Raw genomic sequence first — 24542 nt, 5'->3', positions numbered from 1 at the left:
TCCACACAGCAGGAGGGGGCTCCTCCAGCTCCTCCGCCTTCCTCTCAGGCTCGAGGCTTGTTTGGACTCAGAGTTGTAATAAAGAGTGGTTAAACGTGGTGGCAGTAATATGACTTCCAGTCAGCAGGACTAGAAACGGTCTGTTTGCATTTCCATATCTTCCTGTGAGAAAATATATTTTAAAGCTCGGGCAGGAAATCTGCACGTGTGAGTTAAATGTCACCAAGAACACGTAGACGACACGGACGCTCACATTTGGGCTCCAAGACAGGAAAGTTTTCTCGTCCTCGCTGACGCTCCCACACAGCGAGCTCCGCGGAGGCTCAATAGACTGTGATGAGGTCGCTGCCACTCGCTGCTCTGAAGGCCTTTTGTCTCCTCGGCCTTTTGTGTCCTTGTGTCCGTGACGCCGTCTCCGCCCCCTCCTCCCATTGTAGCCTTTGTCCGTCCCAGTTCTAGCTGAGGCCTCCGCTCGCTTCGCTCCCATCCGGCCTCTGACGGGTTTCTTCCCCCTCCATGTTGGCGTGTTCAGCTTGTAGAGAGTGTGAGGAGGAGCAGACGATACGACTCGAGTGTTTCCTTTTTGTTTATTCACGAGGAGAAGCGACTGACAGAAGCGTCACGTGCTGACACGTCTGTGACGTCGTTGACTGACGGTGACGAGTCAGTGTCCAGGCTGACCCCCCCCCAACCCACCACTGACAAAAATGTCTTTGTCCAACCTTCTGGAAGTTTTAAACTGTCTGTGTTGGTGTGTGTTTCAGACGTGTGTAATGTGAACCAGCAGAACAAGGCGGGATACACCCCCATCATGCTCGCCGCGCTCGCAGCCGTGGAGACGCCCAGGGACATGCGTATTGTGGAGGAGCTCTTCGGCAAGGGTGACGTCAACGCACGCGCCAGTCAGGTCAGTGAGAGGAGGTCAAAAGGTCGCAGCAGTAATACGAAGGTCACGATGGCCAGACAAGAGCAGAGTCGCTCTGCGACCTAAAAAGCAAACGAAGCAAAAGCAGAAATGAAACGTGCACGATGGACGGAGCAGAAACGGGAACGTTACTGAAAAAATCAGAAATGCACAAATGAAGCTAAACATGAGTCGATGAACGACTGCCTGCAGGAGTTTAAACAGAGTTTAGTTTAAACCTCTGGAGCTGCTGAAGGGGGAAAATTGCACTTTAGTGACACCGTGTGGTGGAGAAAGGTAAAGCCTGGACTTTTAAAAGTGAGACAAATTTAAGTTTGTGAAATACTGAACATTTGATCTGGACTCGTGTTTGGGAACGATGCAGCGGGAACACGACCCGTTAGCGTGGACTGCTTCCAGACAAAGCTTCTCAGAGCTGCTGGAGAGATTTTGACCTGGTGCCACTCGGTGTGTTTGTGGCACAATGTGTGCTGATGAACACAAACCAACGTCGAACTGCCTCTAGGAGAGTTTTCAAACATGTTGAAATATAGAAAAGGATTGTTTGCATCCTGTGATCATGAATAAACAGTAACATCAATCATCTGGATGATTGTTCCTTCGTTACCTGAACCATGCATCGTTGCTTCACCCAGGCTCCGCCCACCGCCAGTTGTACTGGCTGTGCTGTGATACTGTGGATGTTTGTGTGGCTTCATTGAAAACGGCAGCTGTGTGATCAGAGCTCTCCATTTAATGAAACCGTTTTAGTTCAGAGTTGATATTTGCACGAACGCGTCGGCGTGGAGGCCGGTTTGCTCACCGTGCTTTTGTCCCCGCCGCAGGCCGGCCAGACGGGGCTGATGCTGGCGGTCAGTCACGGCAGGATGGACATGGTTCGAGCTCTGCTGGCTCACGGCGCCGACGTCAACATCCAGGACGACGAGGGCTCGACGGCGCTCATGTGCGCCAGCGAGCACGGCCACGTCGAGATCGTCAAGCTGCTGCTGGCCCGGCCGGGCTGTGACGCCACGCTCAGCGACAGTGTGAGTTGTGTAGAAGAACTTTGTTGCTGTAATGTTGGACCCACTGGTTTCTAACATTAGAGAAGCACTGCAGGTGTGTAGATGCTGTTCTTTTGGTCATGCTGACTTATTTTGTTTGCTCCACCAGGATGAGAGCAGCGCTCTGTCCATAGCTCTGGAGGCGGGACACAAGGACATCGCAGTGCTGCTTTATGCTCACGTCAACTTCTCCAAAGCCCAGTCACCAGTGAGTCGTCCTTTTAATGTTGCACCAAATCATGGAAGCTTCGTCACACATTTCAGAACCTCCTTCCTAATAATCTGGTGTGTGTGTGTGTGTGTGTGTGTGTGTGTGTGTGTGTGTGTGTTTTAGGGAACGCCTCGACTCGGCAGAAAAACGTCCCCGAGTCCGACCCGGAGGGGCATGTTTGATTAAACCCAGCCTCTCCTCTGCCCACAAACCCTGCGCTGCTATTGGTTCTCATGCACGACGCCTTACCCATCGCTGGATTTACCCAACCAACCAATGAGATTTCTGGATTTTCTTTGATCTATGTGCACATTTGCCTCCACGGCGAGCCCAAAGTGCCCTTTGAATATGAATGTAAGCAGCTGGTGCTTCACAGACTGGCTGAAACGTGTCCAAAGTCACAAACTCTGGAGTTCAGACCAACCTTTAAACTAAAATATGCCTTTTTTTTTTTTTTTACTTGATGCTCAGTGTTGATCATAAAGAGCACCAAACCCTCGTCATTTGATTTTATTTTTAATTATGTTTGCGAGCGTCAGAGATGGAGCGCGATCCGGCCATCCTGTACATACCGCTGGCCTCGACATCCCGGTGTCACGTCGGCGTGAGCTAAACTGGAGAAGTTTTACTTTTATACAAATGATTTGTATCTATTTAAAAAGAAGAATCACAGTATTTTGAATATTTCCTTTTACTACTTAACAATCCACGAGGTTATATATTTATCAGAGTATAGTTTTTAATGCAGAGATGTATTACGTTGTACATACGGTGGTCGTTTGACTCCAGTTTCCTTCTGTGTAAAATAAGTTCTCTAGTTTTCATCAAGGTACTGACTTTCATGCTCACGTGAGATTTGAAGTGCCTTAAACTTTACCATGTAACAATAAACACCAATTAAAGAATCCAGACGTGTCGGGTTTGTTCTCACCGCTCGACGTTTCTGCAGAACGGTTTCATACCAGTTAATGAAGAAACTGACCTGTGAACAAAACCGTGGTTCATGAGCAGCAGGGAGGTCAGTGTTGGAGTAAAAGGCATAAAAACAAGTCCTCAGATCAACCTTTTTTTTTTTCTCTTTTACAAGAAAACTGGGGAAATTCTGAGATTAATTGATTCATATGTCAGTGGTTCTTTTTTTTTTTTTTAAAGATCCTCAGGTATCAGGACTAGAGAGGAAAAATCACACAGTCCAAAGAAAAACCCTGAAGACTTTCAGAAAGCTGCAGAAGTGTTGCTCAAGACCACTTTAAAAATTAAAGTCTGGCTCCTCCAAAACAAATCCACTGCTGCAAACAAAAGGAGCTCGTTCCAGGAGACCTGGACAGGACTATAACCCATCAGTGGGACCAGTAAGTGCTCCTTGGTGCAAAGAGGAACATGCTGAGCACTGCCAGAGCAAAATGACCTCCAGCAGGACGCTGGTGTGAACGTATCTGACTGAACCAACGGACTTCATGACTGGCTTGAGTGTCTGACATCTTCTGGTGGGTCCTGTCACTGTCCAGCATCGAGAAGCTTTTCTGTTTGAGGAGTCCAGCGCTCCTTCATGCAGAGACAATGTCACAGTGGGATATTTGTGTAGTGCAGCCTTAAAGTTATAGTTTGGCGATCAGTCGATCCCTAATTTCCTTTGGGATTAATAAAGTATTCTGATTTCAGAAATGTCCTGAACTATTTTCATTGATTCCGGGGTGTCTGGAGGCTCTTTGTTCAAACATTTCTGGGTTGTTGCCCAAAAATGGCAACAACTGTTTCATTTGAACATATTTTATTATTTCATCTTAAAGAAAAACAGCATTACGTAAAAAGCATGTGCACAGGGGTCGATTCAAATCAGTACAAAAAATATAGCTTTAATTTAGAAAAGCAGCTTTCAAGACACGCCGCCAACTCACTAAGGTTCATCCACCAGGATAAAAACAAGAACGAGCCAATCGCAGAGCAGAAGAAACAAAGTGAGCACGTGCAAATTCTGCTTCAAAAAGTTCTTTTTACTTTAAGATTTTGGTCATTTTGTTTTACTGAGTTTAAACCGTTCTGCTGTTTCTGACCATAAGCTGACGGTTACATGTTTGATGTGTTCAACAACTCGGACCTGCTGGAGTTTTCCAGCTTTGGGAGATAAACACAATAAATGAAGAGACTTCATGACCCAGGTTAATATGATCAAGGGCCAGCAGGTTTGACCTGAGCTCTGTTTTTGCTGCACTGTTCAGACAGAGGCCTGATTCTGCCTGAAAGCACAAGCAGAGGGGGGCATAGCTCAGTGGTAGAGCATTTGAGGTCTCCGGTTCAAATCCGGATGCCCCCTGTAGAGGCTCGGTGCTGTTTTATCTGCCCTGCTGACAACAAGCTCTGTGAACCTGTGAGGAAACGACCTGCTCACACTCATAAGAGATTTGATTTCTTATCACAGATGATGAAACCATGCAGCAGATCCTGCAGCTGCTGCTTCACACTGTTAGTTAGCTTTCACCTGCACCTGCCTGCTGTTGAGCTGCTCTTTCTGTTAACAGTTACTGTTGCTGTGGTAACCATCATCTTAGGATTCATTTGCACTTTAAGAGGTCACTTACCTTCATACATTTGTTTGCAGTTATCTGCAGTTTGGTTCAATGCAGCGCAACAAGGCCCTGATGACCTGAAACCCAACGTCCACACACCTCTCCCTGATGTTTAACACACTGATGAGTTGGAGGCTGAATGAAGCTCAGTCGGACCTAAAATGGCCTTGGCTGCTGACGTCTTCCCTGCTCCTCTCCTCCCACACAGAACCAGGTTTAATTGAAGTAGTTGTTCAATTAATGATTAAATGACACTCTTCTTTTATTTGGTTTTTATTTATCTCATGTAATTTTATTTTACAGTTCCAAAGTGCTTTATAAATAAAGGTGGTGGTGATGATGATGATGAAGAAGACACGCAAATACAAACAACATGCAGTTGCGTTTTGTCAGAGCAAGAGCAGCTTACAGCGACCTCCGTGTTGCGCTTGGTAGCTTAATGAAAAGGTTTTTTGGGGGGGGGTTTTGCCATCAGAATTGTCTAAAGGCGACGAAAGATGCCCAACAGATTTACTTTATCAAATGGACCATCCCGGCCCGTGATAGGCCTCCATACCTTGGAGGGGAGCTTAATGAAAAGTTAAATTCCCTCTTTGTCCTCATTTTTATGAGAATACTGAAAGAGGGTGAACACAGAAGTCTCTCAGCCAGATGCAGCAAAGACATTACTCCTGTTTAACACATATTTAAAACTAACTGAAGCCAGAAAGCAATGCTGTGATCAAAAACAACTATATTAACAAAAGAAGTCATGCTAAGACTTTAGGGAAAAAAGACTACTTGCCACAACTTATACTGTAAACTAATGTTTTCAGTGGAGATTGATAAGCTTGTTTTCTGCTGGTGTGATTACAGATGCAGTGGTAGTCATGTTCCCCAGGCTTCCACTGATGACATCCTAACGTCTGCAACCTGGCAGCAGGTGGAGGGACATTCAATAAGGCGTGCTACTGTCCCCGCCCAAAATGATCCTACTGCTGCTTCATGGTGCTGGAGCTTTTTCTTTGTTAGACATGTGAAAATGGACATTTCCTAAAAGCTAGAGCAGGGGTCGGCAACCTCTCTGATGACGAGTGCATCTAAAATTTCCTCAGAAGCATGAAGCGCCTTGAGGCGACTTATGTTGTGATTTAGCGCTATATAAATAAAATTGAATTGAAGTCAGTGTGCCATATGATTGCATAGCAATAAATTTAATAACGCTCTATATGAACAGTTACACACTATATAGAACAACTTTATAGAATCATTTGTTCACAGATGTTGGCAGCTGTCAGTGAATAGTTATCAGCTATTTGGAAACAAAAGACACTTTTTATCCATAACAGCAAATGAACTGTACAACAGAAAATACAAATGCTATTTATGGTCTCCTCACAACAATGATAAGAGAAATAAACTGGGCCAATATGGCATGTTTGATAATACAGTGACACACATGTGATCTCTGGGCTCTCACTCAGAGACACAGGTCTCCCAGTGTCCAGCATTCAGAGGCTGCCTGAGGACTCATGTGAGAGAAAACCTGCTCACACAGACAGAGCCAAATACTGTCAATAAGGCCTCTGCAATGTTCTGAAGACAGCTAAACTTGTCAGGTAGTGATGTCCAGCAGGTGAACATGCAGCTCCATGAACACACACAGCTGTGGATTCCAGCTGCTTCGATGTTGCATTAACTCGACCATGCGAGACAAATCCAGCTGCTCATTAAAGATTTCTGGTTTGATCAGAAAATAAAACATTGGTCCAAACACCTGAAAGTCCCAAAAACACATTGTGAATTCTGTCTCGATTCTACGGATGTATCCGTGTGTTTCCGTGGTGCTGATGCTGAGCGGACAGCTCCTGAAGTATTTGAAGTGTCAGAATGTGGAAAGCTAACAACGTCCCTCTGACCAGTAGGCTAAGTTATTTTTAGCCAATTACAAGTTGAATCTGGTAGTTGGGTTGTTAGCTAAGATACCATCATCAAGAAGCGGCACAACTAATGTGTCTATGTGAGCTGATTTGCGATGTGTTTTTAATGCACCTTCTCAGATTAATACACTGCGTGTCGTGCCCAGAGCTGGACTGGGACAAAAGAATTCAGCCGGGGCATTTTCACTACAGACCGGCCCACCAGGTATTAAAGCCATAAAGCCTTTGAATGAAAACAAACGCTGCTGTGACAGTGATGTACTGTCTTGTTGGTATATGTGTCATTTCTATACATTTTACATCAGATTAAAACTTTAGGTGTAAGATTCAGATAATTATTTAATAAAAGTGAGACATTTTAAATGACAATAAGAAAATGTTAAGAGATATACTCTAAAACACTTCTTCAGTAAAGACTCAGAGAAGAGAAACACACAGAACTTCTTGCTAGCAAGGGCAGCCTCCAGAACTGAGACTCGCCCTGAGGACTGCCCTGGTCTTTATTTATATGCTTCAGTGAGCGTTTGTTCTATACAGGAGGTGTGCGTGTGTGTGTGTCCCCATAAATGACTTCCCGAAACCTGCTGGTCTCGAAGTCCAGCAGTTCATCTAAACAAAAAGCACTTAGACTAAGACAGATATAGCTACGTTAATCCTACCGTAAAACAATAAGACAAGCTACGCCCTCTCCCATGCTCCTAGGATGTGGGGTGAAGCCAGAACACCCTGGAATGTCACTGACCTCCTAGGATGAGACATTCTTTCAATATGCCACCAACTATATACTTCTACACACAAATGATTACATGCAGTATTCTACCATATGCAAACTTATATCATACTGACTACTAAGTACAATTTTCCTATTGACAGAAAGAAAAGTATTTCTTTGTGCCCCCCTCTCCCTGTTAATGCCCTGCCTGCCCCCCTGGCAACACTTTGCTAGACCCGCCCCTGCACAGTTACCAGCTGTCAGCTACTTAGAAAAGGATCCTGGTGTTATTTATCTCTCAGAAACAGTTCATAACTTCCACTCATCCATGTCACCTAAAAGGTAAACCTGTTTCTCCATCACAGCTCTGATGATTCAGTAAGGACATCTCCTGGTTTCATCTTCATGTTTCCCTCTCACCACATATCCAAACCATCATGACCAGCAGCTTTACAGCTGTGGCTCCAGCAAACATCAGCTGATAGTAGAAATTAATATTAAATAAACTCTAACAACAGCTGATCAAACGTGCTGCTGTTGTTTAGTGCGACATCCACTGGTTTCCTCTTTCTGGTGCAAAGTGGGCGATAAACAAACAAGAGAGAATGATTGAAGTAGCAACAGGAGAGAGAGGGGAGAGAATAAGAGAAGAAGAGGCAGCTGTGCAGCGTAAACACAGAATAACTCCAGCTTTGTGTCTTTTTCAATGTAGCTGAAGTCCAGGACAAACTGTGTTACTTTTCACCTCAACACGAAACGCGTAATATTTTCTCTGAATACGAGACGATTCCATCTTTTTACAGGACGGTTGGAAACTCTACTACTAACCTTATGAATTAAATAAAGTTCAACATCAGTAACATAGCACCACCCAGCTGTATAAAAACTCCGTCATGCTAGCTAGCACGCAGTACGAGTTATTGTAACTGACTGTAAAAAGTCAGCACAACGAAAATAAACTCCACCTAAACTTGGTTTATATCTGACCCAGTTAGACTGCAGGTCATAACTTCTTACCTGAAGTTCAGTTCACCGCCTCGGGTCTCTGCTCCTCCTGCCTCCCCTTCCCTCATCCACCTGCTGACCTCTGTGGAAGCTCCGCCACAGCCACCACCAAACAACTGAGTTATTTTTACACATCTCCCTTCATCTGGCCAATCCACCACCTCTCATTGTTTATGCTGTTACAAGAAAAAAATAAAATAAAATAATCGGCCCACCGATGGCCAGTCCAGCTATGGTCGTGCCATCAGTTAACCCTACGTGTGCCACAGCTGGCACGTGTGCCCAGGGTTGCCGACCCCTGATCTAAACTTTATAGTCATATATCTGTCTATTTAAAAAAAAAAAATCAGTGATTTTATAATAAAACTTGGTTACATAAAATGTACAAAACACAACCAAAAATTATAAACACCATGAAAACAGTTACTCTCAAGAAAATACAAGAAATCAAATCACACATATCCAGATTTTTACCAATCATTACAGAAAACAACAAATCAGAAAAGACTAGAATGACTGATTCAACTTACAGTCCAGTACAGAGCAAAACTAACACAACTTAAATGAACATCCTGGTACTTAAAGAGCTCAGCCCAGGAAAAACTCTTTGAGCCATAACTTCAAAAAAAAGACAAGAATAAAGGTACCTGATCACCAAATGTGTGTCGTCTTTCTTTATGATAAAACATTTAAGGCAGGTTAGACGCATCAGAATTATTTGCTGTTGCGAGGAAATCCCAAACATGTAAAACGTGCAGAACAACAAATCGGTGCTTCTTTAACGTTTTTTCCCAGTACAAATGAAAGAAAAACAACTGAAATCATTCATTTCTCGTCATAAAATGCTGCAGCTGACGCGTCACTGACCTCCTTACTTAAGATTTTTTGCATCAATTCACTTAATTGTTGTTCATGTTCTTCCTGTAGTTCGTCCTTGTCCTCCTCAGTTTTTGCGTTCCTCATTTGTTTTTCATGTTTTTCCACTAGATGTTTGATCTTTCTCAGGTTTTCGCTCTTCTTGGTCACACGTTTGACTAAGTCGTTCATTTCCTTCACGTGTTCTTCCCGCTGAGCATTTAATTCATCCATGTGTTTCTTTTGGGATTCGTTGAACTCTTCTGCTTTCTGTCTGGCTTTTCTTTCACAGCTCTTCTTTAGGTCCTCCAGTGTTTTCTGATGATTGTTCTCTGTTATTTCCATTTCTCTTCTTATTTGTTCCTCTTGTAATTTGTTGTTTTCATATTTTATTTTTTCTTGTTTGTAACTTTCCAGCAGTTTGTCTATTCTTTCTTCCTCCTCCTGTCGTCTCTTTTCATCTTCTTGTCTTTGTTTCTCTCGCTCTTCTCTTTGTTCTTTCTCCCAGGCTTCTTGTTTTCGTTGCATCTCTTCTCTGGTCTCTTCCAGATGTCTGTCGACACTTTCCTTTGCCTCTTTTTCCAACTGAATTTGTCTGTCTAACTTTTCAAGTACTTCTTGAATTGTTAATTGTTGTCGATATCTTTCTTCTCCAGTGTTCTTTTCCTTTTCCTCCTTTTCTCTCATTTCTTCTTCTTTTTTTTTCTTCTCTTGTTCTTCCTTAATTTTGTTCATCATTTCCTCGAGTTCTTCAGCTTTCTGTTTTCCCTCCTTTTCTGATTTTTCTCTCTCTTCTGCCATTCTTATTTTCATTGCTTTCATTTCTTGCTTATGTTTTCTTTCAATCTCTTCCTTTTCCTTCTGCATCTCTTCTTCCTTCTCCTTTAAAATCCTCAGCATCTCCTTCCTTATCGCAGCTTCAGCCTCTTGCAGCATCTCATTGGTGTAGAAGCTTCCTCCATTGTTCTTCACCATGGTGTCAATCTTTGCTATCAGCTCACTGACTTGTGTGCAGTTTTGTTTGTCAGAGTTATTGAACACATGGTATCTTCCTCCACAGTCAGAGATCAGCTTCTTAAAGGAATCATGACATTTGTTCTTGATGTAATCATCAATAGACTCTCCCTGACGCTCCAGATCGTCTCCTCTGGTGAAAAGAACGATGGTGAACTTTTTTGAGTTCTTCCCAAAGAATTTTTTAGTGAGCCTGATCGTTTCTCTCTCCTCTGCTGTGAATCTACCGACCTGTATCACCACCAAGAAGACATGTGGTCCTGGAGCCAGCTGGCTGATACATTTCACCAGCTCTTCTTGAACTTCTTCATTTGACAGAGCTGTGTCAAACAGACCAGGAGTGTCGACCACAACAACAGGACGACCGTCCACCTCACCCTCTGCCTTCTTACAATATTGTGTGACTGATATTTGACTGTATTCAACTTTAAACTCGTCTCTTCCTAAAATGGTGTTTCCTGTAGAGCTCTTTCCACAGCCGGTCTTTCCAATCAGCACAATCCTGAGACAATCTGAGTCTTTTCCTTCAACTTCATCACCTAAAACATGAAAACAATCAGAGTTAAAACTTGTATACTGCTGGATTAAAACTCTTTGGGTCACTGAACACAGAAAAATATTAAAATCTAAACTACTTACAAGTCATCATGTTCGTCTTCAGCTTCTCAAGTTCATCATGTTGCATCTGTATGGATTTATCTTGTTGTAAGACTTTCTCCATCTGTGCATGTAGAAATGTTGTCTTTGTATAACAGTGTGGTTTGTTTGTGGCATCACTAATTTTGTCCACAACCTCAAACATCTTTGTAATCTGCTGTTTGTCTTTGATGTTGAAAACCACATGTCTTTGTCTGAACGGCTGAAGAAGCTTCTGGATGTCTTTGTCTATACTTAATATATTTTCAGCAGCTGGATGTGTAGGATCTGAGTCCACAGTGAACAGAATCATGGTGAAGTCATTGACTCGAGAGCTGAATGCATCCTGGATGGTCTCTAACTCTCTCTTGTCTTCATCAGTGAGGGGAGCCACAGGTAGGACCAGGATGAAGGCATGGACACCCTCAGGATCACAGAGGGAGATACACCTGAGTGATTCCTCCATCACTGCCTCCTGAGGTTTTCCATACAAGGCAGGCAGCTCCACCAGGGAAACCCAACGTCCACACACCTCTCCCTGATGTTTAACACACTCTGATGAGTTGGAGGCTGAATGAAGCTCAGTCTGACCTAAAATGGCCTTGGCTGCTGACATCTTCCCTGATGATCCACTCCCACACAGAACCAGGTTCAGACTGGACTTCAGATTGGGTTTAGCCTCTTCTTTTAACGTTAGATATTTTCCCCAGTTTTTAGTCACTATCTCATTCATTTCTGCCATCAACTCTGAGGAATCTGACAAGGAGTCTTTCCTGTCAAAGTTAATGAACTGCTGCCTTTGTTTGGATTCTTCAATGAGTTTGTCCACTGAGTTATTCCCTTCCTCGTTATGCGTTCGGATGACGATGGAGTGATTAAAAGCATCTTGACCAAACAAGCTCAGGACCAAATTCAGAGTCTGTCTGTTCTCCTCAGTGAAATCAGAAGGTTTGACTAACAGCAGCAGAACGTTTGGTCCAGGAGGACAGAGACTCACACAGCTCTTCATCTCTTTAAACAGCACTTCCACAGGCAGACTGAAGATGTCGGGAGTTTTTACAACTGTGGGAGGTTTCCTGTTCCTCTCTCCAGAGGCAGCACCAGATTGCTTTCCTTCAAAACCTTCAGACTCTTTTTTCCCAACGAGGAGCTTTTCCAGGGCTGATTTCTTGTTCTCACTTTTTCCAAACAGCATTATCCTGAGTTCACGTGCTGCAATATATTGAAAACTTAAACTGGTTAATAACCTTCATACAGACATCATTTTTTACCACATTCATTACACAGTGTGAACTGTTAATGACCGGGCCCCTCAGTTTTGCATTTGAGCTTTGAATCCTTGAATTCCACAAACCTGCATGTTCCTCATGTTCAGTCTCAATGATTATTCAGATCAGCTGACTTTTTATTTACTCATGTTTAGGTTAGAGAGAAGCTGGCAGTCACAGCCTTAATCTGGTTCAGGCTGAGGGGCCAGACTAAGTGTGATTCAGGTGACTCGTATGAAGAAGAAATTAAAACTCAAGACTTTCAAACAAGAATGTCAAACTTATGTAAACGTTTTAAAAGTACCAGCTAAAAAAAGCTGTACTTACAACAACGTTTGACACGAGGAACTGGCAGTGAAACCGATGTTTCCTCACTGGAAACTTCCTCCCTCATGCTCTTCTTCACCACTGTATCTATGGCTGCTAACAGCTGCTCTTGTTCCAGGTTCTTCTGCCACAACAATTTTTCTCTACATTTCTTGATTATGTCTCCTAACTGTGGATGCTGCAGATTCATTTCTATGGAAGGTGAACTCTTGTCTTTGGGCATTATCAGAGCCAGTGAACGATCAAATGATGGATCACCGAAGAGTTCAAGGACTCTTTGTAGCCTCTGTCTGTGATCCTCAGTGAAGTCTGCAGGCTGGAGGACCAGCAGAAACACATGAGGTCCAGGAGCAGAGAGTCTCGCACAGTCCTCAACTTGTTTCGTCAGATCTTCTGGGGAGATTTTAGCCGACAGCAGATCTGGAGTGTTGATGAGATCGATTTCTTTCCCCTTCAGCTCCCTTTTGACTCTCAGACAGAGGTCTGCTTTATCCTCAGAGCTGAACACAGTCACTCCCAGTATGAAGTTGCCCACTGAGCTCCTCTTAGACCAGCTGTTCCCCAGCAGAACGACCCTCAGCTCAGACACTGGGGAAAAAATAAAATGAGTGCATGTGTTAAAACATTTATGTGATGTTTATGTTAGTCACTAATTTTTGTAGTAAAAAAAATAATTTCTGTCTCAGTGTACGGTGATGATTGATTGAAATGATTCTGCTCGTCTCCCCAAACAGGTTTTTGAACATTTTTACTAATTTTCCTCAAACCAGATTATGTCAGCTCAGGGAGAGGACAACCTTGACTGGAGACAAACTCACTGTCTGTTCTTCGGTCGGGCACAAGTCGGATGGTTTTATTGAGTTCTTTTCTTTCTTCTTCAGGTTTTTCGTTTTCTATTTCATCTTTCTGTTTTTTATTTTTATTAATTTCTTGTTGCAGTTGTGTTTGTGTTCTCATCAGTTCTTCTTTTAGTTCCTTTTCTTTCTGGTTCCAGCTTTTCTGTAACAGGTTAAACTCTTTTCTGTGTGCTTCCTCTTTCTGCTGCATTTCTTCTTCATGCTGTTGCACCAGTTTTGAATTGATTTGATTTTCTTTTCTTGTTATTTCATATTTTTCTCTTTCCTGCTTAAACTCTTCTTGGAGCTTTTTCTGCTTTTCTTCCTCCTCCTGACGTATTCTTTCAGTTTCCCTGGACTGATTTTCCTGCCACTCTTTTTCTTTCCTCTCCCAGTCCTCTTGTTTTTCTTGCTTTGTCTTCTCTGCAGTGAGGATGAGGAAGCTTTCTTTGTTTTCTTGCAGCATGTCTTCAATCTTCTCCATTAACACTTTGTGCTCATTGGTAAACATGTTGTAGTGTCTTCCATCACAGTCCTGAAGGAGCTTGTTCACAGAGGCGCTTGTTTCTTTCCACTGATGTCTGTACGTGCTGATGATCATCGAGTGTTTAAAGGAATCTTCTCCAAACAAACTCAGGATGAACTTCAGAGTTTTTCTGTTCTCCTCAGTGAAATCAGAAGGTTTGATCAACAGCAGCAGAACGTTTGGTCCAGGAGGACAGAGACTCACACAGCTCTTCATCTCCTCTCTCACTCCCTGCACAGACAGACTGAACATGTCGGGAGTTTTCACCACTGTTAGTGGTTTTTCTTTCCACGCTCCACGAGCATCTTCACAGTGTTTAGCTGGAGAAATATTTCTGAACTGAAAAGAATTTTTCTTTGTGATGAAGTTTCCAAGTGTCGTCTTTTCTTCCTCGTTTTTCCCAAACAGCACAATCCTGAGTCCACGAGCTGCCAAACAACAAGGAATAAGAAGAGTTTAGTGATGCGCTCATCAGCGTCTTAACATGATACATCTCAATATATCAATAATCAAATAAATAATCAGTAATTAAAACACTTTTTAAGACACACAAGACTGATTTTTCCATCTGAACTTATTTTAATTTCGCTGTCTGTTTCTGTTTGCAGATCTCCCCATCATTTCACACTCGGGGGAAACAGAAGCAAGAGCCCAGCACAGAAGGACGATGTATTAATAACAACACATGTGACTTTACTGGAGGTGGGTTGCAAAGTGGTTTGTGTGATATTATCTTTTGGGAGACTCCTGTTTCATTTCCTGTCAAAACAACACAAAACAAAACAAAAAAAACAGAACAAAAAAAGTTGCTGGTTGAAGAAAATTAACTTTAAGTCAAAATTTGTCAGGGGTATAAATAATTATGGGCTTGACTGTACACTCATGTATACTGTCCACACTTACAGTGCAGTGTTTATATAGTGGAGTCACTGTGTTAAGCATTTAACCTGCATGTTTAAATCACATGATGCATATAGGTCAAATATATCTATCATTATATATTAATGAAAAATATTGTACCACTTTTTGTATAACACATGCTTATCAATACTGTATGAAAATGTAATGATTAGGATCAATAAGTAACTGTTACAGTCCGCGGGACAGACGGGGTGGAGAGAGTGAGGTGGACCCCGGAGCAGACACAGGTGAGGTGAGAAAAACCCTTACTCAGCATAGATAGCAGCTCACGTCTGGCATGCACACCCACACCTGTCGAACTGATCAAGTGTTAACTGCTGGTTTGCAGACTTTCTGACTCACTTTGGCCATAAAACTGACAAAGGGACCCAAATTAGTGATGGATGGAAGAGCGGTTTGCAAGAAGTTAGTGTAGGATCCTATGTGTTATAAGTGGAAGATTAAAAGAAAGAACAAAGGATGGAAGGGGACCTGATGGCAGTGGGGGGGGGGGGGGGGGGGGTCGCTGATCCTATACAAGTCCTATATATATATATATATATTATATATATATATTTTTTTGTCCACCTCTGGCACAACTGCCAGAGGTGCATATACATATATGCCTTATAATGGAAAATAAAATGTGTTTATGAAATCTGTAAATCACTGTATTGAGTTGTCTGTGAAGGTTCTCAGTCATCCAGGTCATCGTAGTCAAAGGAGCTTGCAAAGAAAAGCGTCTGGACTTCTTTAAGTTGCTTGAAGACGTTTTACCTCTCATCCGAGAAGCTTCTTCAGTTCTAAGGTCAAATGGTGGAGAGTCCCAGATATAAACCTAGTGGGAGTGACCCCCCACAGAGGGACAAAAGGACCCCCTGATGATCCTCTAATCGCCTGAGCCAAGGTGTGAAACTGGGTGTGGGTCACAATCAGCCAGAGTTTCGGGTGAGTTCATTGTGAAACCTGGCCCCACCTTATCATGCGAATTCCTGAGGTCAGATGGCCCAGGATGTGAGTGGGCGTTAAGGCGTCTGGGAAGGGAACTCAAAACTGGATTATAGATGGCAGACAGTTGGTGTCGTAAGCCCCGCCTCTGTTCAAAGATGGTCGCTCACAGTGGACATAGATGGCTTCTTTCACTCCTCTTTCAAACCATCTGTCCTCTCTGTCCAAAGTGTGAACATTGGCATCCTCGAAAGAGTGTCCTTTATCCTTAAGATGCAGATGGACTGCTGAGTCTTGTCCTGTGGAGGTGGCTCTTCTGTGTTGTGCCATGCGCTTGTGAAGTGGCTGTTTGGTCTCTCCGATGTAGAGGTCTGGGCATTCCTCGCTGCACTGTACAGCATACACCGCATTGTTAAGTCTGTGTTTGGGCGTTTTATCTTTCGGGTGAACCAGTTTTTGTCTGAGCGTGTTGCTGGGTCTGAAATGCACCGGGATGTCATGCTTGGAGAAAACTCTCCTGAGTTTCTCTGATACACCGGCTACATAGGGGATGACAATGTTGTTGCGTCTGTCCTTCTTATCCTCCCTCGCTGGTGTCTGGTCTTCTTTTCTGTGCCTCTTTGCTAACTTTAAGAGCGCCCATTTTGGATAGCCGCACGTTTTGAGTGCTTCCTTTACATGTGTGTGTTCCTTCTTTTTTCCTTCAGGCTTAGAGGGAACATGTTCTGCCCGGTGGTGTAGGGTCCTAATTACTCCAAGTTTGTGTTCCAGAGGGTGATGGGAGTCGAACAGGAGGTACTGGTCCGTGTGTGTGGGCTTCCGGTAAACTTCGATGTTGAGGTTGCCGTTCTCTTCACTGTGCACAGCGCAGTCCAGGAAAGGCAAACAGTTGTCCTTTGTGTCTTCCCTGGTGAACTTGATGTTTTTATCCACAGCGTTAATGTGCGCAGTGAAGGATTCCACTTCTTGTGTCTTGATTTTGACCCAGGTGTCGTCCACATAATCTGTACCAGTGGCTGGGTACTCTTCCTTTGAAAGAGCCAAGAGCCTTCCTTTCCACTTCCTCCATGTAAAGGTTGGCTACAATAGGTGACACGGGGGAGCCCATGGCACAGCCATGTTTTTGTCTGTAAAAGCCTTCGTTGTATTTGAAATATGTAGTGGTGAGGCAGAGGTCTAACAGGGTGCAGATCTGATCGGGTGTGAAGTTGGTCCGGTCCTCCAAGGAGCTGTCTTCTTGTAGTCGTTTTCTGACAGTCTCCACGGCCTCCGTGGTGGGTATGCAAGTGAAGAGAGAGACTACATCAAAGGACACCATGGTTTCATCTGGATCCAGGGTAAGTTTCTGGACCTTGTCGGTAAAGTCGGTGGAGTTCTTGATGTGGTGTGGGGTGTTTCCCACGAGAGGAGCAGGGATGGTAGCAAGGTGTTTAGCAATGTTGTAAGTGGCTGAGTTTATGCTACTGACTATGGGTCTGAGTGGGACAGCTTCCTTGTGGATTTTAGGAAGTCCGTAGATGCAGGGTATGGCATCCCCTGGGTAAAGGCGGTGATATGTGAGGAGGTCAATAATTTTGTCCTTTTCAAAGTCTTGAAATGCAAGCTATAACTTTCTTTTTGTAGCTGCTTGTGGGGTCTCGCTTTAAGGCTTCGTAGGTATTGTTGTCACTGAGGAGAGTAGTGATCTTTGTGTGGTAATCTGTAGTGTTTAGTATTGAGTTTTTATTTACATTGCACTCAGCGCTCCAACTATTTTGGAATCAAGGTTTTATTTGTAAACAGTGGGGCAAAAAAGTATTTAGTCAGCCACCAATTGTGCAAGTTCCCCCACTTAAAATGATGACAGAGGTCAGTAATTTGCACCAGAGGTACACTTCAACTGTGAGAGACAGAATGTGAAAAAACATCCATGAATCCACATGGTAGGATTTGTAAAGAATTTATCCGTAAATCAGGGTGGAAAATAAGTATTTGGTCACCTCAAACATGAAAAATCTCTGGCTCTCACAGACCTGTAACGTCTTCTGTAAGACGCTTTTCTGTCCCCCACTCGTTACCTGTATGAATGGCACCTGTTTGAACTCATCATCTGTATAAAAGACACCTGTCCACAGCCTCAAACAGTCAGACTCCAAACTCCGCCATGGCCAAGACCAAAGAGCTTTCGAAGGACACCAGGAAAAGTACTGTAGACCTGCACCAGACTGGGAAGAGTGAATCTACAATAGGCAAGCAGCTTGGTGTGAAAAAATCAACTGTGGGAGCAATCATCAGAAAATGGAAGACATACAAGACCACTGATAATCTCCCTCGATCTGTGGCTCCACGCAAGATCTCATCCCGTGGGGTCAAAATGATCATGAGAACGGTGAGCAAAGATCCCAGAACCACACGGGGGGACCTGGTGAATGACCTGCAGAGAGCTGGGACCAAAGTAACAAAGGTCACCATCAGTAACACACTACAACGGCAGGGAATCAAATCCCGCAGTGCCAGACGTGTTCCGCTGCTGAAGCCAGTGCATGTCCAGGCCCGTCTGAAGTTTGCCAGAGAGCACATGGATGATACAGCAGAGGATTGGGAGAATGTCATGTGGTCAGATGAAACCAAAGTAGAACTTTTTGGTATAAACTCAACTCGTCGTGTTTGGAGGACGAAGAATACTGAGTTGCATCCCAAGAACACCATACCTACTGTGAAGCATGGGGGTGGAAACATCATGCTATGGGGCTGTTTTTCTGCCAAGGGGACAGGACGACTGATCCGTGTTAAGGACAGAATGAATGGGGCCATGTATCGTGAGATTTTGAGCCGAAACCTCCTTCCATCAGTGAGAACTTTGAAGATGAAACGAGGCTGGGTCTTCCAACATGACAATGATCCAAAACACACCGCCCGGGCAACAAAGGAGTGGCTCCGTAAGAAGCATTTGAAAGTCCTGGAGTGGCCTAGCCAGTCTCCAGACCTCAACCCCATAGAAAATCTGTGGCGGGAGTTGAAAGTCCGTGTTGCTCGGCGACAGCCCCAAAACATCACTGCTCTCGAGAAGATCTGCATGGAGGAATGGGCTAAAATACCAGCTACTGTGTGTGCAAACCTGGTAAAGACCTATAGTAAACGTTTGACCTCTGTTATTGCCAACAAAGGTTATGTTACAAAGTATTGAGTTGTATTTTTGTTATTGACCAAATACTTATTTTCCACCCTGATTTACGAATAAATTCTTTACAAATCCTACCATGTGGATTCATGGATTTTTTTTTCACATTCTGTCTCTCACAGTTGAAGTGTACCTCTGGTGCAAATTACTGACCTCTGTCATCATTTTAAGTGGGGGAACTTGCACAATCGGTGGCTGACTAAATACTTTTTTGCCCCACTGTATATTTGAAGATATTGGCTGAGAAATCAGATGACGTGGACTGATATTGAAATGAGCTGATCTGAAGGTATCATGGCTGAGCCAATGATTGATGTGTAATTTTAGCTTCATATATCAAATAGTTTTCAGATGCCTATCAATCTGACCTTCATGTCTGACCTTCAACTTTTAAAGATTATTCTCAACTACTCAGAGTGGCCGTCGACCAGCGCATGCAAGACAGAAGCGTGGCAAGAGAGGTGGGCTACATGTTAGACTAAAGGCTAGAGCCACACGACCACCTCTAGCCTTTTGTTAGCCAACGTCTGCTCTCTCGAAAACAAGATGGATGAGCTGTGAACCAGGATAACATCTCAACATGAGATCAGAGAGTGCTGTGCTCTGATTTTTACGGAAACCTGGACTACGGGAAGCTCACTAGACTAGGCAATACAGTTACAGACACACATCAGCAAACACGAGAGCGCTCACACAGACGCCGTGTTTGTTGTTGCCGGGGATTTTAATCACTGCAACCTCAGGACTGTGCTCATGAGGTTCCATCAATATGTGGGAATATCACGTCTCTAGCAATGTAAGGGGCGCAAACAAGGCAGTGCCTCGCCCGCACTCTGGACAGTCCGACCACATTTCTGTGTTCCTCTGTCCAACATACAGGCAGCTCCTCAAACGAGCCCCGAACAAAATGGTAAATGGCCTGTATTTGTATAGCGCTTTACTTAGTCACTACATTCAGTCATCCACCCATTCACACACACATTCACACACACATTCACACGCTAAAATTACTAAAGTTTGGAGCAAAGAGATCTGATTTGGTGCTTCAGGACTGCTTTGATGTTACAAACTGGGGTGTGTTTAAGACTGCTGGCGTAAGAGAGGAGAGTTCTGTGGATTTAGAGGAATATGCATCAGTGGTTACCAGCTACATCAGCACATGCATTGACAATATTGTCCCCACCAAGCACTACAAACATATCCAAATCAGAAACCATGGTTGAACTCTGAGGTACCTTCCATGCTACATGCACGCTCCACTGCATTTGCCTCTGGTGACGCTGTGGGGGACAAAAAGGCCAAATAAGACCTGCGTAGATCCATCAGGGAAGCCAAGAGGCAATACAGACCGAAGCTGGAAGGACACTACAACAGCTCAGATTTCCGACGCATGCGGCAGGGCCTTCAACAAATTACTGATTTCCAGCAGAGGAGCAGCAGGGTCACAGTCAGCTCCAACACGCTACCAGATGAGCTGAATAAGTTCTACACCTCAACACCAACCAACTCAGAGGGATTCTACCAGCAGAGGCAGCACGGAGCTCTTCACTCACTGTGGCTTCAACTGAGGTGTGGAAGGTTCTGAGGACTAACCCCGAGAAGCAGCTGGCCCTGACAACATCCCTAGCCGTGCTTTTAGGGTCTGCTCTTCAGAGCTCGCTGAGGTGTTTACAGACATTTTCAGTTTGTCCCTCACCCAGTCAGCTGTGCCCACCAGTCCACCACCATAGCGCCCCTCCCCAAGAAAAACAACATAATCTGTTTGAATTATTAGACTAATATCTGGAAACTCCAGTATTTTGTTCCATTGGATGGGAAAATATGCTGATATTTGTCTGTGTGGTACAATTTCTCACATTTGCTCAATCCACCATGAACGTTGAGGCATTTTCTTCATTTCTGTGACTAAAAGTTTCACGTTAAAAAGTACTGATTTCATGGCATTGTGTCCCTAGTTGTTATTAATTTATTTATTTTTATTTCTATAGTGTTTTTAAATATGGGACTTACTGAACTTATTTATATTTTGTCCTTTTCTCCTGCCAGCAGAAGAGCTCAGAGTACAGAGAGACCCAACAAACATTTAAAAGTAATAAAATGTTTTCCTGAACTCACCAGCAGCTCGAGCAGGATCCATGTTTGCAGGCACTGACAGCTGATGTTTCAGGGTTTGATGAGAACCATCTGCTCCAGTTTCAGATAAATCACAGCTCACATGCTTTTCCTTGTTCTCTCTCACAATCTGACTGAAGCGTGTCAACAGTTCCTGAAGTTCAAGATCTTTCTGTTTTAAATATCTGTATCTGCACATGGTGACCAGGTCCTTCAGTGCTGGATGCTGCTTGTAATTTTCTGTGTAAGCTAATTGTTCCTCTGTAGGTGTTGATATCAGGACCAGCGAGTGTTGAAATGACTGATCACCAAAGTCTCGCAGGACTGTTTGTAGCTTCTGATTTTGCTCCTCAGTGAAGTCTTCAGGCTGTAGAACCAGCAGGAACACGTGAGGTCCAGGATCAGAGAGCCTCACACAGGTTTCTCTCAACTCTGTCAATTTGTCCTCAGAGATGTTTGGATGCAGCAGATCTGGAGTGTTGATCAGAACGATTTCTTTCCACCTGCACCGCCCGCTGACCCTCACACAGCAGTCTGGTTCCTCAGTGCTGAACACGGCCCCTCCCAGTATGAAGTTCCCCACATCTCTCCTCTGAGACCAGCTGTTCCCCAGCAGGACAACCCTCAGCTCAGACACTGGCATCAAAACACAACGACAACAGGGAGTCAACAAAAACAGAGCCAGGGTCACTCTAAGATGTTTAGTGTGTTAAAATCATGTTTGCTGATCATCAGAGAGGAAACATATGATAAATATTTTGAGGAATCTTCTCCAGAAAACCATTAATACCCATAAAATATACATTAATTTGCAAATGTTAAAAAACAGTCATTCATCAACAAATACATCATGCTATTTCCAAAAAACGGTTTTGATAGTTCGAGAAAGAAACCCTGCAATATTATTTGTGTTTTGAATGAAAAATGTGATTTAATTTAGGTTCAACAACATTTTTCAGTTTTGTCATTTCCAAATGAAACAGACACTGCCCGACCACAACAAGCTCACACCTGGATTCAACCAACAGGTTCCACTGCAAAATGTCATGCCAACTATGTGTATACAGTATAATTCATTGCATGCAAACTCCATGTGCTTCACATAAAAGATGGAAACATAAAGACCCATATAAATCAACAGTGCTTTGAGGCAATTAAAAAATAATTTATAAGTTAACATTCAAACACACAATAGAAAGAAACTCGTGGAATTGGCACTAAACATCTGTGTAACTAAGAAAAACAGTGATCAGTGAAATTAATCTGCAGAAAATGTTTCAGTTTGATTGGGAGCAGAAAAACTGGAAAAGAGATGCATCCTTCATGTCTAGTTATCAGGTTGTGACCTGGAGTTGCTCCAGTTGGTCAGGTCCAGGTTCTGTAGTGTTGTTTTTTTTTTTTTAAAACAGTTTTTTTTTTTTTTTGCCTTTTTCAGCTTTATTTGATAGATGCAATGAAGAAAGGACAGAGACAGAGGGGCAGACATGCGGCAAAGGGCCACGGGTTGGACAAGAACCCAGGCCGGCTGCGCTCAGCCGTTTGGTACATGGTCACCCACTCAAAGCCAAACCAGTGCCTGAGATTCTGTCGTGTTATGTCATCCAAAACAAAGATGACAGCTGACTGAATATACTGGTTTGTCATGTTTTTTTTCCATCAGTGGATATTTTCTGACTCAGATTGTGAAATCAGGGATCATGAAACATTTTCACACATGGATTGGCCCCAGAGTCTAGACATTAACCACACAGAATCTTTGGGAGGTGCTGTTAGACTTTCCCATCAGCGATATGCACAACTGGGGCAGGGATAGCTCAGTAGGTAGAGGGGTCGCCCTGTGATCGGAAGGCTGGGGTTCAAATCCACTGAGGCACCCTTGAGCAAGGTACTGTCCCTACACACAGCTCCCTGAGTGCCTGCTTAGTGGCTGCCCACTGCTTCACTGAGTGAATGGATCAAATACAGAGAAAAAAAAAGTAATTTTCCCACGGGGATCAATAAAGTATACATTATTATTATTATTAAACTGTGGATGAAAATAATACTGTGATGCTGCATAAGGTTATAGAAATAGAAATAATATCACAATGAATATGTACCATATCAAAGTTAGTCCAAAGAAATATTACAGTGTGACTTTTTTGGCCAAACAGTTTATATTTGAGTCACGATTAACTTACTGTTGGGGGGAATATGACCATAGCTGCTTGTTCGCTGCTGAGGCACCTCTGTGAATATAAAAGAAAAAAAGAGTTACACAAAAACCTAAACTGTGTCAAATTCCCACAGTGATGAAATTTCTTTGTTGACAGTGAAGGAGAAAGTGGGAAAAACCAGTTTCCAACATATAATGTTGCAGCAAATATACAGGAAGAGAATGTTTTTATCCAAGCGTCTGTTGCACTGAAACTTATGATCTGTTAAATGTAACTAATAATATAAGAGTGTGATGAGTGCTGATGATAAACTCTTTACTTTACAATATAAAGCACATTAACTGTTGTTGTGATTTAATGGTATAAAAATAAAATTGAAAATGATAAAACATGAACTGGAATATTGAAACATGGCAACAAAAAGCCTCAAAGATATCAGATCAGAGACGATCAGCAACAACATCCCGGAAATGTCAAACCTGCCCAGGTTTAAAACAAAAACACTCCCAGAAATGCTGTCAGTGAAAGAACAATAAATAAATGAAGATTGAAACTCAAAGAGCAAACGGGATAATTAAGAAGATCAAATCTCATCACATTTAAAACAGTTTCAGTTCAACCACAACAGAGAAAAACGTAAAAAGATAAAATGAGTGATTAGAACAAGGACAAAAGGAAGTAGTTTTATCCACGAGGACATCGAGCGTTAAACATGGAGCTTCCTGCAAAAACACACTTGTGTAGCTCTCTGCTGAAGGCCGCCCAAATCCAACATGGCGGATGAGCAATGATTACGAATGTGACGGTTAACACGAACAAATAAACAAACAAACAAACACTAACGTTATCTAACTGAGTACCATCAGAGTCAGACTGGGATCGCTCTGAAATCAAACAGTGATAATAAAAAGCTTTGTGCGGTCGGTCTGTTCACTTCCGTCTGTTTCCGCTTCAGCAGCTGGAGTTAATCTGATTTTACCTGAAAACTGAACGTTTCTACATTTCTGTCAGTTTATTAAAAGAAACATCAGAAAACTGCGTCCTGCTCAGTTTCTGTGATAAAAACCAGCTGACAGTGTGATCAGCCGATACTCACCCATCGATCCGGATCGATCAAAATAATCCTTTTAACGTGTTAGAGTCACCGGATCAGCGTTGATCCATCGATGTCAGCACAGCCGCTTCATGCAGAAACTTCTTAATGCTTTACTTTTAAACGTGTTTCTAATCAGATGATTTGTTCTGCTCAGATTTGAAATTTAACGTAAAAACAACTGAAACCCTTCAGTCTGTCCCGCTGCGCGAGAGGCGGAGCACAGCGAGGACGGGTCCAGCACAGGTCTCACATCAGTTTCGGTTTTATTTGTCATATGCAAGTTAGCACAGGTCCAACATCGCAATGAAATGTGTTTGACGAGCAGC

General features: G+C 43.2%; 2 protein-coding genes across 5 annotated transcripts in view; one reads left to right on the top strand and one right to left on the bottom strand.

Annotated features, from left to right (window-relative positions):
- The window catches only part of kank1a (KN motif and ankyrin repeat domains 1a), a 57167-nt gene extending 54083 nt beyond the window's left edge, over positions 1–3084 (top strand). For all 4 annotated transcript variants that reach the window (XM_080308931.1, XM_026186113.2, XM_080308929.1 and 1 more), the window contains 4 exons: positions 765–907; positions 1750–1950; positions 2078–2176; positions 2303–3084. In XM_080308931.1, coding sequence (XP_080165057.1) covers positions 765–907; positions 1750–1950; positions 2078–2176; positions 2303–2365 — 506 coding nt within the window. In that variant the 3' untranslated portion in view covers positions 2366–3084. The remainder of the gene's footprint in view (positions 1–764; positions 908–1749; positions 1951–2077; positions 2177–2302) is intronic.
- A 4022-nt stretch (positions 3085–7106) lies between these two features.
- LOC113033857 (uncharacterized) lies at positions 7107–24470 on the bottom strand. Its single transcript, XM_080308927.1, has 7 exons — positions 24217–24470; positions 23145–23192; positions 20968–21600; positions 13301–14272; positions 12483–13070; positions 10891–12099; positions 7107–10790 (listed from the first exon to the last, which is right to left on the bottom strand). The coding sequence occupies exons 1-7, from the start codon at positions 24218–24220 to the stop codon at positions 9208–9210; spliced, it is 5037 nt and encodes a 1678-aa protein (XP_080165053.1). The 5' UTR covers positions 24221–24470; the 3' UTR covers positions 7107–9207.
- Positions 24471–24542: the final 72 nt, after the last annotated feature.

The sequence above is a fragment of the Astatotilapia calliptera genome, chromosome 12, assembly GCF_964374335.1.
Source record: "Astatotilapia calliptera chromosome 12, fAstCal68.1, whole genome shotgun sequence".
Classification (NCBI taxonomy): Eukaryota; Metazoa; Chordata; class Actinopteri; order Cichliformes; family Cichlidae; genus Astatotilapia; species Astatotilapia calliptera.
This window is presented reverse-complemented; position numbering and strand designations above follow the sequence as displayed.

What these genes read in the sequence shown, in the direction of transcription:
- LOC113033857 (XM_080308927.1), bottom strand. An exon ending in TGGTCATATTCCCCCCAACA is followed by an intron (nt 21,601 to 23,144) that starts GTAAGTTAATCG and finishes TTTTGATGCCAG; the next exon opens with TGTCTGAGCTGAGGGTTGTC. An exon ending in TCCTCGTGTCAAACGTTGTT is followed by an intron (nt 12,100 to 12,482) that starts GTAAGTACAGCT and finishes AATATATTGCAG; the next exon opens with CACGTGAACTCAGGATAATG.